A 20,754-nucleotide genomic window follows, 5' to 3' on the forward strand; every position below is an offset into this window, starting at 1 on the left:
AAAATACGGATGCATTATCAGTTATAAGCTGTCGTGGGAATCCATATCGACAGAAAACTTCATACATTTTCTCCCATATTTTCTCAGTAGTCATTCTCCTAAGCGGGTAGAGTTCTGCCCACTTTGTAAAATGATCTACTATGACGAGTAGGTACTGATTTCCCTTGGCACTTCGAGTGTAGGGACCCATTAAATCAGCGGTTACCAATTCAAAAGGCCTTTCACTGGGGACGCTAGAAAGTAACCCGGGGGTTAACTGCTGGGATGGCTTACTTTTCTGGCACACCCCGCAACCCCTCACATACTTGATAACGTCCCGCTTCATCCCCGACCACGTGACTCTGATTTTCAAACGTTTAAACGTCTTGTAAACCCCCTGGTGGCCGGCAAGCGCATCGTCATGAAAATACTTAATGAATGGTACTCTAAGTCTCTTAGGTACCACCACTTTCCAAGCATTTTCAAGCCCGTCTTCATCCTCCTCATCCCAAGGAGCGAAATACCTAAACAATAGGCCATCTTTGTCCATTATATACTGATCTAGTACTGTCCCGGCTTCCAATGCCGTATTCGGACTTCTAGAGCTTCTAACCCGCTCTAACTCAGCGATAATCCTCGCTAACCCTAGATCAGTAACTTGTGAACTTATGATGGCTTTCCTGTCGAAAGGAAGCCCCCACTCCTTGGAAGAGTTTTCTCCCTCCGCGGAGTCAGAAGAGTTTTCCTCTGAAACCGCCAACGTCACCGCCGCTTCTCCCTGACCATTCTCGGAATCGAGAGGGGCCCTGGATAAAGCATCCGCTACAACGTTCAATTTCCCTGGGCGGTATCGCACCTCGAAATTATACGGCTGTAGCTCCAAGGCCCAGCGGGCAAGTCTGCCCACCGGCTCCTTAAGGTGTCGTAACCACTTCAACGCTTGGTGATCGGTTTCGATCACAAAGTCCGTACCCTCGACGTACATTCGGAATTTCTTGAGGGCATATACCACAGCAAGACATTCCAATTCCGTCGTCGAGTAGTTGCGCTCCGCCGATACGAGTCCCCGGCTTACAAAGGCTATAGGGGTCATCCCTTTCCCGCCTTTCTGCTCTAACACAGTGCCTAAGCCCTTTAAACTCGCATCGCATTTAATGAGAAAGCTCCCATTTAAATCTGGGAGCGCCAACTCCGCCGTGTCTCTAACCTGCCTACTTAGTTCCCGCATAGCATTGGTATGGGTATCCTCCCAATGCCATTTTGCATCGTTTTTCAGCAAGTCATACAACGGCCTGGCAGTTCCCGCCATATTCGGGATGAACTGCCGATAATACCCGATCATTCCGAGGAATCGCTGCAACTCCGTTACATTCTTGGGCTGAGGGAAATCCTCTATAGCCCTAAATTTTTCCGGATTTGGCTTGCAGTACCCCGGTCCGACCTTATAGCCCAGAAGCGACACCTCGTCAGCGCAGAGTTGCACCTTGTCCGGGTTAACTGTTAATCCCGCTTCGGCTATACGCTCTAGGACCTTTCGAATGTGGATCAAATGATCGTCAAACGATTCGGAATATACGACGAAATCGTCGTAAAATCGCAAAACAAATTTCCATTTGTAAGGAGCTAAAACGGTATCCACCAGACGCATGAACGTGCTCGGTGCGTTTTTCATTCCAAAAGGCATCTTTTTGAATTGAAAAAGCCCCCGATGACAGACGAAGGCGGTCTTCGGCCTGTCACACTTCCTAACGCTGACTTGATAAAAGCCCTTCGAGAGGTCAAACGTGGTGAAATACTTCGCGCTTCCCAAATACGCCAAAATATTTGGAATCGAAGCCATGGGGTAACAGTCAGACTCCGTTACCCCGTTTATTCCCTTAAAGTTAATGCAAAGCCGTTTGGTACCATCCGGCTTGCTCGCTAGTACAATAGGCGCAGCCCAAGGCGAGACACTGGGTTCTATCAAATCTAGATCCAACAACTCATCAAACACCTTGTCAATCTCCTCTCGCTTTCTTTTACTAGCTGAACGAAAATCGGCTTGGCATCGCCCGTCTCTATCGCGTGTTCAATGATAGAAGTTTCGCCGGGCCGTTTCGTAAAAACTTCTCGGAAATCCGAGATGGTTTTTAACAAAAGTTCCCTCTCCCCATCCGTGCACTTAGACTTTGAAACTAACGTCTCCAACGCTGCGGGGGCTCCCACGGCGCCGAAACTGTCATTGTCTACCTGACAATAATTTACCCTTTCGCCTTCCTCTTCGAAATCGAAGGGAACGACGCGCTGAGGTAGGGGGCCGATTGACCACCCTCCCTCGCTCATTCTTAGGTCTATTTTTTCCGCCCCAATAAAATCTCTACCCAAGATAACAGGGGGGGTCAGACCTCGAACTACAAGAAAGCGCTGGCGGCGAATGCCGCCGGCCCACTTTATGGAAAGCCTGATACTGCCCGCGACACGACATGCCCCCTCAGGCCCCCTCGCTGGCTACGGGCCTGAAGAGTAACTAAATGGTCGAATAAAAATGATTTAATTTCTAATTACCTGTAAACTGTATTATTACGCTTCAATATTTTGTATAATCTAGGGAATCCATTGACTTTTTGAAAATTGAAATTCAAAACCATATAAATATATGTTGGAACTTATTCTTAAAAGGGTTTCAAACAATGTAAATCTAAGTACAAACAAATTTCACCTAAATAATCATTTTATTTTCTTTAGAAGATAATGAAGTTAATATAGTTATGTGTATGGAAAAATGGCTACATGGTAAAGTTGTAACTAAAACTATCTAGGGTTAACTTTCTTGCTAAACAATTTGAAAAAAACTGAACTGAAACCTAATTTTTTAAGTTATGAATGGAAATGTAACTTTCAATTATAATTTAAAAATAAAAAATATTCGCTTTAAGAATATTTAGGTACTTTTTAGCAGAACGTACTCATTAGTTGTTGAGTTTCCCACCATAGAGTATGATGTTAATTCGGTTGTAAAAAGACGCGTTTTTAGGGTGGGGACGAACGCTCTCGGCGGACGACGATGACACTAATCGCTTAACTTTAGTTTCGCGCCAATGCATTGATTTGAAATTCTTTGAGTGGGCCGCTATGGGGCCAGAGAACGCAAGCGCATGCGCAGTGGGCCATGGCTTAGTAGACGAAAAACCAAAAGCACAGCGTTGGCCGCACGGTGGCTCTATGGCGACTTAAAAGTCAAGCTACTCTCTTCAAAAAACCTTAGCAAAGATAACAATTAAGCCCTTCAAACTCTTTTTATAATAGCATAGCATGGCTTAGAAATTAAGACCAAACGTTACCTATATAAATAGCATCGTGTAGCATTTCAAACTAGCAAAGCATTTTAAACCCTGATTAAACCTAACCGAAGTATTTAAGAATTTAAAAGATATTTTAATAAAAATCAACAAGAGATTACCAAAAATTTTTGAAAAATAAAATAAAATGACCTTGAAAATGTTTAATAGGCAATTCACAAAAAAAGGGTTTTCCGAACTGCCAGATAATTAGACAGGTTAAGCTCCCCTTGAAGGGAAAACTTGTAGATTGTACCGGGTAAAGCTAGGTCTACACTCAGCTACAAGTTTAACAAAAAGTCGTTTTCCCTTCCCCTTAAGTTAAGTTAGAAGAAACCACCTATGGACTGCATTGTAAAGTATGATAAAATACGCGAAAAAGTAGATTAGTCCATAATTAAAAGGGATAATATAGCTAAATCCTAAACAAATTTGAAGAAATTAAAAAACTTACTAATAACTCGTACCAATAGGTCTTCGAGCCAACAAAAACCGCGAATCTCGGATCAAATAGATCTTCGAGTAAAAAACTACATCAAAACTAAATAAAATGGCCAGAAATTCCAACGGTAGACCGGTTTCGTTGCGAAATGGGGGCTTTACGTTGCTATGCAACGCGTTTTGAAATTTTTAATGTTTAGGCTTAGTTTCTCTTTTAGATATAACAGTCGCCAGCCAGATTTCCCGCACAGTACTGATGAGTACCATATAGAACGAAACTGGTCTACCGTTGGAATATCTGGCTTTTTTATTTAGTTTTTATGTAGTTTATTACTCGAAGATCTATTTGATCCGAGATTCGCGTCTTTTGGTTTGCTCGAAGACCTATTGGTACGAGTTATTAGTAAGTGTTTTATTTCTTCGAATTTGTTTAGGATTTAGCTATTTTACCCCGTTTAATTATGGACTAATCTACTTTTTCCCTTCCCCTTAACTTATGATTTATAGTATAAGCAATGGAAAGTGGTCTTTATAAATGTCCCGTAACTTTAATAACTTCAAACACATCTGTACAAGGACTTTAATGATCTTCGTGATGATTGTTTTCTTTGTCATCATTTTCTTCATGATTATGTCCTTTTCCATGATGTTGATGGTGGAGCCTATTACTGTGATGAGGATTGGCTCGCGACCCTTTGCATCTTGTGAATTTCTCCACCTCGGGGACAATCTCCCTGAAGACGGCGCATTCCTTGCCTCGCGGATGGTGGACGATTTCGTCCTGTCCCGCTTTCATGACCAGGACGCTGCCCTCCTGCGTCTTGAACAGGGGGAAATGAGGTTCCACTCCTTCAATGTTGGGGTCCCTGAAACGGTGTATTTCCATTTAGAGATTCGGACGGAAATAGTCCTAAATGTTTCAATGTTACCCGTGTTTTATGAAATTTCCAAATCGATGCATGACCTTCTTGCTAACCTGAAGGAATGCCTTTGTCCGATCGTCGAGACCATCCTCGATGGGTCTGAAAAAAGTCCCAAATAACGCCACGGAGTCGGCTCCGTGTATCGCTCCTTTGAATTTCGGCATATTAGGGATGTCAAATGGGAGGTCAATGTCGAAGATATAGCGATACACCTGCAGAGATTCGAGTTTGTAACCTAAAGCGACCTTTGAATCATCATATTAAAAAGACTTACCTTCAGTCCATGATCGGCCAAGATTTCTGAAAACTCGTTAATGTCACAGACGAACAAGTAATCCCCGATGGTCTCCATAGCCAGGTCCCGGACGTAATGAGGATCTCCTTGCTTCTCTTTCTTGGCGTAATTATGGGTGATGGCGAAGGCCTCTTCATCTTCGAAACCGAAACTTCGTATCAACTGTTCGTACTCGTAAAAGTTGATGGCGTTGTCTTCGTAGCTGAGACAATCATTTCGAATCAGCTACACTATGGACTACTTCAAAAGAAACCTTTCGGGCGCCTACCGGAGGAATAGTTCCGGGTGCGACAAAACAGCGAAGATGGACCCTTCGTTGGAACAGCTACCAATGAGCACGCTGACGTTTTTACCCCCCGGGCCCATGGCGTCGATGATGGCGTGATCAGGGTCTTTCCTCAAGAAGTGTCCGTCGACGGTGGGCAGAATGATGTTTTCTTCGGCAACCAAGTCTCCGAAGTGATTTCCATCGTTCAAGTCTTCCGGGTCCAACGATCTCAAGTACTTGGCCACGCTGGATGGGTCCTTCTTACCCTTGTATCCCGTATCTATCGCAACCTGAGAACGTAGATAATATACAATGCAATTATAATACTTATAATGGAAGTCAAACTTATAGGTTCGGCGAACCACTTTACCTGGTAAGACTTCTTTACGACTGTTTCCAGGCTGCCATAAGCCCATGGATTGGCTGGGACGCCACTTTGCAATATGACTTTCTCGAACAATCCCGTACTTCCGGGTGACAAGATGTGGTAGGCGGCGGAAGACGAACCGGCGCTAGTTCCGGCAATGGTGACGTCACCAGGATTTCCTCCGAAAGACGCGATATTTTCGTGGACGAAGATCAATGCCATTTGCTGGTCGAATAGACCGGCATTTCCAGGGGCTTCTTCATTGCCCAAACTCAAGAACCCCAGGGCTCCGAGACGATAGTTGACCGTTACGACTATGATGTTCTCTTCCGACGCTAAGGTTTCGCCCTTAATATATAACGGCAGAGATGATCCCATGTAGAAAGCTGGGAAACCATAAAATATCAAAGATACGCAAGGAGTACAGATATTAGATTTTTCGTTACCTCCTCCGTGGAAATACACCAAAACCGGAGCCTTTTCAGGCACATTTTCCGGGACGTAGATGTTAAGCTGCAAACAGTCTTCGGAGTACGGCCTTCTCGTGTAGAAACCCAATTTTTTAATGAATTTCCTTAAACTTTCTGGTCCACTTTGGTAACAGACCTTGGGACCTTGATTGGCCTTGAAGGGCTCTTCGAACTTGCCTTGGAAGGGAACAGTCGGGCGGAACCTGAGTTCTCCCAGAGGCGGCTCGGCGTAGGGAACTCCCAAATAGGCCGTGACCTTCTTGCCCGTATTCCCCGTTAATTGGACACCCTCTATAGGGCCGATTTTGGTGGCGACCACCTTCCCAGGTTGGGGTACTACATTATCTCCAGCCGGTGTTTCTACGGACTTGCACTGAGCGCGATACACGACAATGACCAAGATGTACAGACAAAAGTACGTCTGAGCCATTTTTATTTTAGCCTGAAAGTTTTAAAATAAATCTGAGCATTTGAAGAAATGTTATCTAAATGGATGTTCACTTACTAGACGGGGATTTCCTAACTGTCTGAGACTGTTTCAATTTTTCGTTGGCAACTACGACCGCAAAATGAAAGGGCCCTCACTAATTTTTATCAGCTATTTCGGCCGATAACCCCCGGCTTCGATCGGATTGAATGACTGGTGGTGTCTGATTACATCTGATTCCCTTCCCTTCACCGATGACACAAGATGATGGCTACTCTTTGAATGTTGGTCTTAACATCCAAACCGAAACTCTCCTTTCCGAGATTCGTTTTTTAGTATGTCCTTAACAAAACAAGTCGGCCCGGCCCAGCCGAAATATTAGTTTCACATCGATAGGCGATTGATGCCTATAAGTTTCAAGTAACCTAAAATATTTTTGTTCCCTGTGTCGACTTGGATGCTCTTTTTGCTTAAGTGCTTCGGGATAATTCCATCAATTTGAATGATGTTTTCCAAAACACTACGCGATCTAGTCTGCCTTGGAGTTTAATAGGCACTAGCATATATTGTTTCGGTCTTCACGAACTTGTTAAAAGGTTCCAGGAAATACGTCATGCTATGGCCAACTTAGACCAGGCACTTCCGCTATCGAAGTTGGCCATGATCATTTATGAGTTATCCAGGAAAGGTTACTTACGAACCTTAGGGGCCACTTCACTAAGACTAGGTTAAAAAAGTGTTCTAATCGTCGTTAAAAGAAAGTCAGTTTGATAACTCAACCTATGATGCTTATGAAATTATATGCTTTAACCAATTTAACTTACCACCAAATTTTATGAATAATTTTCTTTAATAAAATCTTTAATTTTTAATAGTGAACTTTCCTGCCTGGTGAATATTATTTTTTACCCTTTGATGGCGCTCAAATGTTACCCAAATTAAATTTTTCCCAGAAGACCATTGGCAAATAGTAGTTTGCCCATGAGAAGACCTTGCAATTTATGCTACCGCCTATTACGCATCGCGTGACAGCGCGTGTCAGATTTTTTTATTTTTTTATTTATTTAAATATTAAAAGTAGTATTACCAAGAATGTATTTATTTCTACTCAGGGAGAATGAATATGTCGAGATTATTTTTAGCGTTTCTCCAATTCCACCCGTTGGGCCCCCCGGTATGCTCGTCCGCTTTAATAAAATCAAATAATACTGCAATCTCATTGGTTCTTAAAAATTACGTTTTTCGACGCGATGAACGCTGCTGCGAGGACGCAAAAATAAGACCGCCTCCTTTTTTCCTCCCCCCCCCTTTGCGTGACGGGGTTGGGGGCTCAACGTGTCCGTCGATAGTCTCGACATATTCATTATCCCTGAATATAAATAAATACATTCTTGGTATTACACACTCCTTTTTAAAAATGAAAAAATCTATCAATTTAAAACTACACGGGCACTGTTTCTCATATATTTAGTATAAACGAATTTAGAATTGCTCTTTAGAAAAATGTCAAAAACTTAATTAACGTAATTAGAGTTACCTGGTTTTAGAACTCAGCTAGCGATAGGGAAACAAAGTAAGGGGTTGCGTAACGTAAAAGCTACAGAACCAATGAGAAGTAACGTGCCATCCTCACGTGTTTCATTATATACTGAACTATTAAAACTACACGCGCTCACTGGCTTTCCAAATTATTCGCACTGCCTTCTACAAGAGGTTATTTGAAGTTGGTAAAACGATGAGTGCCAGTGGGCGCTAAGCATATAATGGTTTGACCGGGCCTCTAGCCAGGATTTTTCAGTTGAGGGGGCCCAGCAAATTCCTCAGGGGGCACGTTCAGTGCCTTACAGAGAGTTTGTGGCGTCCGGTTCAAAATGTGTATATGTCATAACAAAAGTAAATTAGGAACAAATATTCCTAAATATTGAAATAGAAATGATTTAAACATGATCAATTTAGTGGATTTAGAAGCATTTACATCGGCTTCTCCTAATCTTTTCCGATATTAATCGGGGCACAACGATATTGTAAGGGGGCACAGAAACAATTTGATATTTTTTGAGGGGGCACAAATAATTTTTGAGGGTGATTGTAATATTGTTCCTAATGAACTGGGTAATTGATCAAGTGCTGTAATTAGTTTTTTGTGGTAAGGTAACTCCTCGGTTGTCAAGAACTAGTGCCCTGATTATTTTAAAGGACTGGTTGATTGAGTTAATGTACAGGGTGGTTTATGATATAATGAAATTTACACTTAGGTTTTCATAGTGCGCTTAATAATTTAATGGACAGGATGATTAATCAAACGTGGTCATGGGTATTTTTAAGTTCAAATTACTCTCTCTTGTTAGTGATTAGTAGGTTAGTATTGTCTGCGTTCACTAACTCTATAAAAGCTTAGCGTTGAGCTCAACGGTAAGCGGTTTTCGAGGGGCTGATCACTCCCCGTAATCGGTGTACAAGCCTGTAGCTTTGACTGCACTAAAATGATTACGTAAGTGAGTACAGATTTAGCACTACCAAAGGCTGTACTCATTTTCACATTTATGTAATCGGTGTACAGATTTTTAGAGTTTGGTTAGCCCCTCGGCGGTTTTTTAAAGAATGGGTTTTTTGGCTTCTGGTTTTGACGTCACGTTGCCCGTCATGGGCTGTAAGAGCAGGTTTTTCACGTGACGTCGCAGCACGGAGGAAGGCCGACGCCGCAACAGACGATATTTTACAAAATTTACAACAAGCGTAAAAAGCGTTCAACAAGATCCTACGTCACGTTAGCAACGGTCTCAACGAAAATCATTTTTCAGATACTGCGTTGAGAGTTAAATGATAGTGTGTTTGAGACATTGTTTTTAATAATGACGAAGAGCTCATTTTCGGAAAAAATTGTATTTGCTTTTTATACTACGCTTATGAAGTTACTATACGTAGAGTAAACCACTCGCATAAAGTGGAAGGCTATATGAGCGAAACTTGTTAACAATTTTTGTACGCAACGTCGGGTTTCAAAGCGTGAAATAAACAAGTTGGCCTAAAGGTAACGTATAATCAGTGTTCAGCGATTTGGTATCTAGGCAAAAGATAAAAGATACTAGGTAAAAAGATATTTGTATCTAAGGTTAAAGTATCTAGCGTATCTGTTGATTGTTAGTGGAAAGATACTTTTATCTAGTTCAGCTATAATTATCTAAACGTGCTATACTGTTTATCTTCTCATACGTATTCGAGAGTTATATTTGCGTATCGGATATTTCATCGAACACCTATTATTTTAAAATATAGTACCCAGTAAAAAGTGATTTTATCTAAAGGTAAAAATATCTGTATCTAGATAATAGGTACAGTTTAGATATAGAGGCTCTTTCCATGAGCGCACCCAGATCGACCTTTCGGTGTCGACGCATCTGAACGGTCATGGAAACGGGTTAGTGCGATAAAAGTGGTCGACCTTCTTGGCACGACAAAAGAGGTGTTCCGGGGAGAAAATATCGCTCCTTTTTGTTTCTTGGAAACGGTCATCGCATCGTTCTCACTACATTTTGGGTGTTTCTCTCCTTATTCCTTCTATACTCGGTGTGCCTCTTAGCCAATTTCCGAATTAAAAACCACTGGTAAATCTAGTGCTTCTAATTTATATCTGAACATATCAACCCGTTATCTTTTTCTCACATGATCAGGTACAATCTGAATTATATATCCAAACTGCTTCACTAATTTCACCGTCAAATTTACATTTATATGAACGTATAAATTTGGGGCGTAAGCGTAAGTTAAATTAGTTTGGGTGAAAGTCGAGTTTGACTTAATCCACCGCATTGGGCTAGAAAGAAGATATTAGGATAAATGCTTCAAAGTGCCAATTAGTAGCACTACAAATGGAGCGATCTACTCATCAGTGGGGGTTCGATTCGACAATGGAAACAGGCGGCGATATCGCGTCGCGTAATTTTCATGACCGTTCAGATGCGTCGACACCGAAAGGTCGCTCTGGGTGCGCTCATGGAAAGAGCCTAATACATAACGATTCCTATGTAGTGTGAGTAGCGACACGAAATTTAACAGAACATTTCAAATAAGAGCAGGCATAGACCGAATATCAACAAAGCTAACTCAAGACGTTAAATCGACCGATAGTTAGATTCAGAAAGCCATTGGGTGAGAATTTGCGTTAAGTGAAGTCCAACCTTGTCGCTAAGTACAGGGGGAACCAAAAACCCCGGTTAAATGCGGGATACCAATAAGTGTCACTAACTGCGGGATCCCAAAACATGTCGCTAAGTGCGGGCAAGTGGCGTAGACCAGGGGTGTTCCGGGTCCAGACTTCCGCCACCCCCCTTGACGGATTTATGCTGGTCCCCAATAAGTGCCGCTGAGTGCCGGGCTCTAGGCGGTCGCCTTTGTCGCCATGCCCTAGCGCCGACCTTACTTCTCCTACATCATATCTTCGACTGCTTCGTCGTCTTCCTTTATTATAGGATAGTAGCGGAAAGATGGAGAAACACTGAACTCAGCGGTAGTCACCATACTTTCCGTATTAATAGTACCGACACATTTATGCGAAATACTAATTAAATTAGTAGGTGTTTCTTTTAAAGTCTGACCTGGGGCGGATTGGGCCGGTGGGCTGGTGAGCGTTATTTCACGGGGCCGCGACCAAAATTACCCTTTAGTTCGACTTGGGACCGCTTGAAAAGTGATTTTTGGGGGGCCGAAAGCCTACGCATTGTAACCCGGCCACCTGAATAAATGGCTTCAAAAGTCGCTTGATGACTTAGGCCTAAGGTGGTGCCTTGGGTATTAGCCTGGCTGATTATTATTGATTATTATTACAGTACCCACTTCACGAAAAAGGCGCCTGTCTGCCCCTGAGTCTGAATCTTGTATGCTACAAACGTTAATAATGCTCAGTGTTTCTCTCAGAAACGTTTCCTCGGGGGAAGGTAACAATGCTCAGGGTGGGTATTACTAGACAAACGTGTGTGTGATGTCCATTGGCAACCTCTTAACGCCCGGGAGGTAGACATTCCCCCCGAAGAGATGCCTGAAAGAAACCAAGATAATGCTTATTCAAACTAAAAACATAATTACGTTCGTTTTCACTCTTTGTACCTGGTATATCTTTTTATCGATGCATTAAAATATAACTACCAAAACAAGAAAGATTCAGATAAGGAACGTCGCAGATATAGCCCCTCAAAAAAAGATAAGATACCAAAGGGCAATAATTGAGATACATAAGATACATTCTTTGCAAACAGATACGGAAAAAAAGGTATGTGTAAGAGTTTTTTATTTCTCTGTGTTCGCCTGAAAATAGGTAGTATCTTTTACCCACAATTGTATCTTGTACCTAAAAAATAGTACCTAATAACGTAGCTAGATCCGTATCTAGATATAGTGTATCTAGATATCGCTGAACACTGCGTATAATATCTGGATTAAAAAGGAAGTTTATGCTCTAATAAATGTAACAAGTCGGCCCAGGCCGTAATATTAGTTCCACATCAGTGTATTAGAGTGGACAAACCTATACACCCTTAGAACTAGGAGCAACAAACACAAGGAGAACGCAGCTAGCCTTTAAACACGCTAACGAAGGGTTGTGTACGAATTTCATTGGACGAGCGTCACGAGCCTTTACGCTGAACGTTTTACGGGCGGGGGGAAGACAATTTCCGAATTTTCCCCTTCCGACGGCAGCAGGCGCTAAAGCGTCTAGCCAATGAAAAACGTACACAAGAAAATCCACGAATTTTGACGGGTTGCGTTCTCCTTGTGTGGGGTGTTGTGTTTGTTGCTCCTAGCTTAGAAGACACAGGTAGGCAAACTAATACAAAAGCTGTTGAGGCTACGTGATTTCTTATCGTTTGATATATAAATTGCCATCCTAAGTTAAAGAGTGGATGCCGCCCACCATCAGGAGACCCGGGTGGGAAAACTGATAGAAAAGCTGTTGAGCCCATCTGATTTCCTATTGTTTGATATAAAATTCACCATCCTATGTTAGAGAGAGACTGAGACCAACTTGTTTTTTTCGGTCACTTTCCCTTTAAGGTGGTTGTTCGGAGGGGGCGGAAGTTAACGGCACTGCGTGCGCGTCAAAAGAGCTTTATCGAATGAGACCAACTTGTTTTTTTCGGTCACTTTCCCTTTAAGGGGGTTGTTCGGAGGGGGCGGAAATTAACGGCACTGCGTGCGCGTCAAAGAGTTCTATCGAATGAGACCAAATCTCTGGACCAACTATACAAACTATACAAGTTCTCCAAGAAGGCGATAATATTATTTTGTGCCACATATAAACGACTTCGATAAGAAAGTGTCACACTTATTTATTACTTCTGACCATACACGGTTTCGATAAGAAAGTGCCACACTTATTTATTACTTCTAACCATACACGGTTTCGATAAGAAAGTGCCACACTTATTTGTTACTTCTGACCATACACGGTTTCGATAAGAAAGTGCCACACTTATTTATTACTTCTGACCATACACGGTTTCGATAAGAAAGTGCCACACTTACTTATTACTTCTGACCACACACGGTTTCGATAAGAAAGTGCCACACTTTTTTATTACTTCTGACCATACACGGTTTCGATAAGGGGTCGAAATTAGGGCGGGGGTAGGCGAAGTTTGAGGTTAACTTGACCCTAAAACGCCGTAAATATACGTAAGAAACCCGGAAAAAGGAACGAGCATTGCGACAACTTAACTTGACAAATCCCCCTCCCGCGTTGCAAGGAAAGACTAGATGTTCCGAATAAAATTTTTATCGTGCGGTGTGGCAGGGTTGGTAGAGGCGTCGGGTTTTGGAGATTACGCGGCCCGCAGCTATCTGTGTTCGAGTCTCGGTGAGGGCCACTAATATAAAATTTATTAATTAATTATTTTTCGCAGCCCCATCTACCGTGTCGTCGCTTTCCACAACAAACACACAAACAAACAACAACACTTAACGACATTCCGTCCATAGCAATAGTCCCACTTCGATATATATCTTGATGTGGAAGTAAAAACGCGCCGAAGCTTTCGGACAAGAGCGACATCTCTGGACCAACTATACAAACTATAAAAGTGTTCAAGGCTAAAAGTTCAAACAAATTTTACGAAGAGGGTGGCGTTGCTCACTTGAATAAGGCGTTAGTTTTGAAGACATCTTCGTTCGAATCCCGGTGTCGTCAGTATTAGAAATTATTTTTCGCAGCTCCATCTACCGTGTCGTCGCTTTCCACGACAGACAACAACAAACAAACAAACACTTAACGACATTCCATAGCAATAGAAGAGTGTTGTCGTCTGAAACCCTGCGACGTCACCATTGTAATTTGCCTATTGATAAAAAACGGTAACTGTCATGGCGGCCACTATTAACAATACAGCTGTGACGTTACAAGTTTTAAAAATCGTATCAGATGACAACACTCTATATATTCGATGTGAAACTAACAAGTCGGCCCCGCCGGAATATTAGTTTCACATCGACGCAGCGTATCAAAGGTTAAATAGTTAAGCTACCTTCGATGTCTTACGACGTGCAATAATAATCCAATATAATTAATTTACAACGTCGAAAAATATTACTATTATAACACATAGTGTGTCAGAATTTATAGCCCGGTGTACCTAGTAACAGAGACCATACCACCGGAGGCCTAATAATAAAAAGAAATTATCTAATTCAAACATCCCGCCAATTATAATCTTATTCTAGCATATCGAAAGAAATTGTCTAATTCAAACTTCCCGCCACCCGCCAATTATAATCCTACTCTAGCATATCGAAAGAAATTGCCTAATTCAAACTTCCCGCCCCCCGCCAATTATAATCCTATTCTAGCATATCGAAAGCAATTGCCTAATTCAAACTTCCCGCCACCCGCCAATTATAATTCACTCTAGCATATCGAAAGAAATTGTCTAATTCAAACTTCCCGCCACCCGCCAATTATAATTCACTCTAGCATATCGAAAGAAATTGTCTAATTCAAACTTCCCGCCACCCGCCAATTATAATCCTATTCTAGCATATCGAAAGAAATTGTCTAATTCAAACTTCCCGCCACCCGCCAATTATAATCCTATTCTAGCATATCGAAAGAAATTGTCTAATTCAAACTTCCCGCCACCCGCCAATTATAATTCACTCTAGCATATCGAAAGAAATTGCCTAATTCAAACTTCCCGCCACCCGCCAATTATAATCCTATTCTAGCATATCGAAAGAAATTGCCTAATTCAAACTTCCCGCCACCCGCCAATTATAATCCTATTCTAGCATATCGAAAGAAATTGTCTAATTCAAGATTCCCGCCACCCGCCAATTATAATTCACTCTAGCATATCGAAAGAAATTGTCTAATTCAAACTTCCCGCCACCCGCCAATTATAATAATATTCTAGCATATCGAAAGAAATTGTCTAATTCAAACTTCCCGCCAAATTAATCCTATTTCATTTTTAATTATTTTTCTTTTAATTATTTTTATTAATTTCAAACTTCCCACCGAAATTTCAAACTCGGTTGGTAGCTTGTAGCTCCATCTACCGTGTCGTCGCTTTCCACGCCGACGCCAAATAGACAAACAACACTTAACGACATTCCGTCCATAGCAATAGTGTCACTTCGAATATATATTCGATGAGAAACTAAAAAGCCGTTCCCGGCACAATTTTAAAGGTCCACGTAATACTTACATGTAGGACAATAGCGGGCGATTAATAACACATACAAAATGGCGTTTTCTGATAATTTATTAATTCATTGTAGGCTTTCAGACTCGCAATAGGCGAAACTATAAAGTTCAGAGGGGATGAAAAGATGGTAGTCACGTGACTTTGGGGATAACTGGAGAAATCAAGATTCGGCTTCTTCGCCTAGGGACACGTGATTTTGTGGGGGAACTGGAGCGCCATCTATCCTACGAAATTCGAACAATTATTCATTTTATTTTGCTATTGGCGGTTTGAATTTTGATCGACTCTTCTAAATTATCTAATTATTATTATTTAAAACATTTTGTAAAAGAAAGTGTCAGTTAATTAGCTGTCTGCAGTATCTGAAGGAATAATTTTTTACTTTACCGTCGCGCGGCCAACTATGAACACGAGTTAACGAATCGAAGTTGGCTGTGAAATGGTAGTCACGTGATTTTGTTTTCCCATTTTAACAAGTTGACTAAGACCAAATTTACTTTATAGTTTGGCCTATTATGGGACAGTCCGGGGGTCATTGACTCTCAAAATAAATGTTGGTATCCTCGAAATAAATCATTCAAAGAAGGGTCGAGGGTCACCAGGACACCTAATTTAAATAAACAATGTTTTACAATATTTCACAATATATCATAAACTATTTGCTTTTCCTGTCGTTTCTGTATATATTTATTTAGTTTTCACTCCCCAACGAGTCAGTGACCCTTATAAAATATAGACATGAGGGGGTCAGGGGTCCCAAGGACCTCCGTCAAAAATACCACTATTTGTAATGTACATTAGTTCATCTTAGCATACTTGATAACCCGACTCGTTCAAAATATTACTCGAGGTTATTTTTAGTTACTGGACTAAATCAAGTACTCGATTACTCGACTAGACTTCAATATTAGTCGACTCGAATATTTGATGAAAAAAATTGATACTCGATAACCGACCAGATTGCCTAAAACCACTAATCCTACAGCCCTAATCAAGTTAGAACTGATTTTAGTTATGTTACCTGAGCAATAATATGCACTCCAGGTTTCAAAGAGCTAATTTTAACGTTATAAATATTTTACGTCATCACACCTAATGAGTCAAATAATAACGCGTTCTTTACATTTGGTTACATGACAATTAATATTTGCATAAGTGTATAATATTGCTACATAAGTGTGACAGTTCTATTGAGAGCTATGCACAAGACACTCTGTATTACGGGCTTCGTCGCCGTTTTGCGTCCGCTTGCTAACGCGTCACATGTGGTCAGAATTTATATACCGGTGCTCCAAGCGAACCAACTCCAGCCGACACCCTACCTACATAGGTAGAGAGCCACACCCTTCGGAAAGAGCTCCTAAAGGGGAACGTCGGGCACACAGCGGTCCACGTAACCAGTTGGCACCGGAGATCCCGGTGGGCTCCCAAAGGCCGGGAAACAGGACCACTGCGCCTCATACGGAGACCCGCCGCCCCACAGCAGGCTGCCCAATCCTCCGAAGCGGCCAGTTTGACCAGACCCTCTCTGTCAGCCTGAGCCGAAACTCAGATTCCAGCCCCTACCTGACCGAAGTCGGAGGTGGAGATAGGATCATTTGATCAGAGCTAACATCTCCCAGTGCGCCACCGCCCTTATGGGTCACCAGAGCCGGACCCCGACTCCCCGGTAAAGCCACCAGTTATTGCACACTCTGACCCATTTAGGGCCGCTAACGCGTCACACGTAGCCTTTGACAGCACCTCGCTAGCGGGTGATATGTTCTTCTTGTGATGACGTCACTCCGTTACTAGCTCTCAGTAAAATATTCCTTAAAGGGACCAACTTATAGATAATATTATAGACTTATGATTTTTGTAATAATCCGTCGACTCTAAATAGAGAAATTATAGATAACTTTCAACATTTTATTCAATCTAAGAGACCAAATATATTTATTAGATCACCCTAGCGTTTATAAAATCATTTGTAGTAGTGATATGTGCTATATTTCCCTCACGTGGCATGAAGGGCTTTCCACCCCCTCCTACGCATTGTAACCCGACCACCTGTTTAAAGGCATTATAAGTCGCTAGATGACTTGGGCCTTGGGTATTAACCTAGCTGATTATTTTGCCTAGATAACCATATTAATTACAACCCTTCACATAATATACAGTGGGAACATATCGATCTCTTATTCAAATCCCAGATTGGTTTGCATCTGAATATTAATAAGTCGTACATTATAAAAAGAAATATTAGCACTATGCTCAATAAGGACTTTGGCCCCAGCCCCGAGGTCATCACGTTTTGGGATTATTTTCTCAAGTCTTAGATGAAATGTGGTATTTAATCGTTAATCAAAAAAAAAACAAGACGTACGACGATCAGAATACACACAATCCTTCTAATGTGTTAAATTTGTTTGAGCTATTCACAGCCACCTGCAACGCCGGCATCACAACCAATATATATCCACGGTCACACACTTATTTGTTACGTCTAGTCATACTTTGAAAGCATCGAAGATTCCTTCGATCAGTGTCACTCTTATTTTTTACTACTAGTCAGCCGTTGAGTGTCACACTGTAACGAATATTTTTAGTTCCCCTATGCTCACTAGCACATAGTAGCCCAAATTTAAAAACGATCCTAGATTCTTGGAAAAAACTTATGGGATTTTGGGAAATACCTACCGCTGCCTCTGGCGGTCCGAGCCAAGCGTCCCATCTTTTATTTTCTTTCGGACAATGGTCATACCGAGAGTAAGGGTCGGGAGTTTTTTTTTAACTCCTGCCCAATTACCTGTCAATCTAATGGTTTATAACCCTTACCCTTTTTCAAGGGGTGACTTTAGACTTTTTAACTTTTGAGTTAAATTGTACCGACCTATTTCTTATTCTTATTTTTTTGTGTGCATGCCCTAATTTTACCGCGTATATATTTTTTTGTTAAATTACTTGGGATGCCGGGTCGGGTATAAACCTGACAATTAGTTGTGATGCCAGGGTTATAAACGCGTATCTCTACGATTCTTAGAAATAACAATATTCCAAAAGTTGAATGTCAATGGAAAATAAATCGTTGTGCGCGAGTTCTTTTGGTGAATCTCATAGCAAAATGTGACACCTCGTCAAGGGTGGGGTCAAGAAGACCCAGGATGCAGCGTCCCTAACTTGATTGGGTCCCCCCTAATTTTGGGGGGGGATTTTGTTAAAACCCATCCTCCAACTCTTTGATATATATACGGAGGACGGAAAAGAAAAAGAGTAAGACAGAGAAGTGTTGGACAACGAAACCGAAAAAGTCGGGAACCAAAAAAAGAGAGACATGGTCTCCAAAAACATAGGCTAGCCGCGAAAATAGTCGCACCCGCGCAAAAAGCGGGAAGTTGAAAACTTCACCACACCCACCGAATGTTCGGATTTCTTCGAGACCTCGATGGATCATCGCCGCAGCGGACCGGACTGAATAGCCCGATGAGTATTAAACACCATAGACTAATTGTAGGCCACTGGCCGGAAATTCGTAACTTTCAGTAAACCCTGGCATCCCAATTTATTTGAACCATTGATTAATTTTAGTAGTAAACGCTTTAGAATGCATGTTTAGGATTTAGTTGATCCATTAGTAATTTTAGTAGTAAATGTTTTAGAACATATGTTTTAGTAGTATTTGCATGAGCATGTTATTTTGGGGAAATGCTCGCGGATAAATAGTAGTAGTTTATTATCTTAATTAATTGTTTTACGAAGTGTTATAGTTTTGATTATGTGAATAATAACCAATAATTTTTAATTAAATGATTTCAACTCACTCTTAGTATGTCCTTTGAAATTTACCTTATCCGCCTACTCTTAGTTGTAAGCCTTGTAGTGTGTAGTATTAACTTAATGATAACGCTTGGCATTGACGGCCACTGCAGGTAGTTAGTGGACCTATGGAAAAGTTGTTACAACACTTATTTTTTCTGGTTATACGACAAAGACTAGTTCGATCAGTTTCATACTTATTTGTTACTTCTGATCACACTTATTTGTAACGTTGAGTGTCAGACTTATTACTTCTGGTCATACGCCGAAGACTATGTCGATCAGTGACATACTTAATTGTTACTTCTGGTCATACGTTGAAAGCGCGGCGCACTCTGAACGGCCTTGAAAAACGCCAGAGGGAAACGGGCGCGTACAGACCTCTATAAACACGCGGATTTACAATGTTGGAAATTGCGGGGGTCCGTATACGCTGCCCAAAAAACCTTACTTAGAATTAAAATTAAGGAACGTATTTGTAACTCTAGGTTATATGTAAGCCACAGCTGTTAAAAAATATAACTTTCATGGAAATCGGACTTAAATTAAGGAACTGTATGTAGATTTTTAGGCGAAAATATAAAACCACGAAAATTGGGGTCCCGTAAATTACCCTGAAAACTATACTTAAATTTAATATTTACTGATATAACCGAAGGTGTAGGTCCGCTGAATCCTAACCTAACCAAAAATATTTTTTTTAACGTTATCCGACGTAATTTTAAATAAAATATCTACCACCAAAGCGAAACTACCGAAAATAGTAAATTGGGCATTTTCCCAACTTCTAGGGCTCCGATTTGAAAAATTAATAAAAAGCTATCAATGGCGATGTATGTACATTTTAACGAGATATCATTGACTCTACTAGCCCTAACCGTTGAAGAGATATGCGCGACACGGCGGCATCGGCGGCATCGGCTACACTGTACGTGAGACTAATACACACAAATCCCCCGATGTATTAACTATACAGGGTGTTTCAGAAGTCAGTACAGTAACTTTGAGGTGTTATAGGGGTTGAGTAAAGATGACTGTCTTTGTCGCGATCCTCCGCGACGAATAGGAAAAGCGCTAGAGAGCGTTAAAGTTTGGCCTAAAAACGCCTAAATGTAAGCTTCCAACGAACATAAGAACCCAGATAGAAAACTGGTTTTAAAGGGGCAGTAGGAAATTTTACTACAACAAAAAACATTGTCGAGTGCGAAACAGTTTTATTTTTGTTTTCGAAATGTCGTCCTCCAGCTCCTAAACAAAGTCGGCAGCAACGAAGAAGGGATGTACGTACGGACTGAAACACTCCAGGTGTGGTACGAATCTTTCCCGAAGCGGCGTGAATTCTTGCTTTCAAATCCACTTCCGTCTCCACTTTGTTTAGGAGCTGGAGGACGACATTTTGAAAACAAAAATAAAACCTTTTCGCACTCGACAATTTGGTGTTTTTTGTTGTAGTAAAATTTCCTACTACCCCTTTAAAACCGGTTTTCTATCTGGGTTCTTATGTTCGTTGGAAGCTTGCATTTAGGCGTTTTTAGGCCAAACTTTAACGCTCTCTAGCGCTTTTCCTATTCGTCGCGGAGGATCGCGACAAAGACAGTCATACATCTTTACTCAACCCCTATAACACCTCAAAGTTACTGTACTGACTTCTGAAACACCCTGTATTTTAAATATTAAACTTAAATTTCAACAAATTACCAATCATCTTGTACATTAACTTAATAAACCTCAGAGGAAATTTAGTGGAAATATATTTTTTTTTTAAAGAAAGACTTTATT

At 41.3% G+C, this 20,754-nt stretch overlaps 1 protein-coding gene across 1 annotated transcript; it reads right to left on the reverse strand.

Annotated features, from left to right (window-relative positions):
• Positions 1 to 4,265: 4,265 nt before the first annotated feature.
• On the reverse strand, positions 4,266 to 6,608 carry LOC149952431 (cholinesterase-like). Its single transcript, XM_090170169.1, has 7 exons — positions 6,566 to 6,608; positions 6,037 to 6,502; positions 5,594 to 5,976; positions 5,224 to 5,513; positions 4,935 to 5,157; positions 4,667 to 4,872; positions 4,266 to 4,603 (listed from the first exon to the last, which is right to left on the reverse strand). The coding sequence occupies exons 2-7, from the start codon at positions 6,488 to 6,490 to the stop codon at positions 4,318 to 4,320; spliced, it is 1,842 nt and encodes a 613-aa protein (XP_090026295.1). The 5' UTR covers positions 6,491 to 6,502; positions 6,566 to 6,608; the 3' UTR covers positions 4,266 to 4,317.
• Between the last annotated feature and the right edge of the window lie 14,146 nt (positions 6,609 to 20,754).

This window comes from Leiobunum rupestre, chromosome 3 (genome assembly GCF_980474605.1).
Source record: "Leiobunum rupestre chromosome 3, qqLeiRupe1.1.hap1, whole genome shotgun sequence".
NCBI lineage: Eukaryota > Metazoa > Arthropoda > Arachnida > Opiliones > Sclerosomatidae > Leiobunum > Leiobunum rupestre.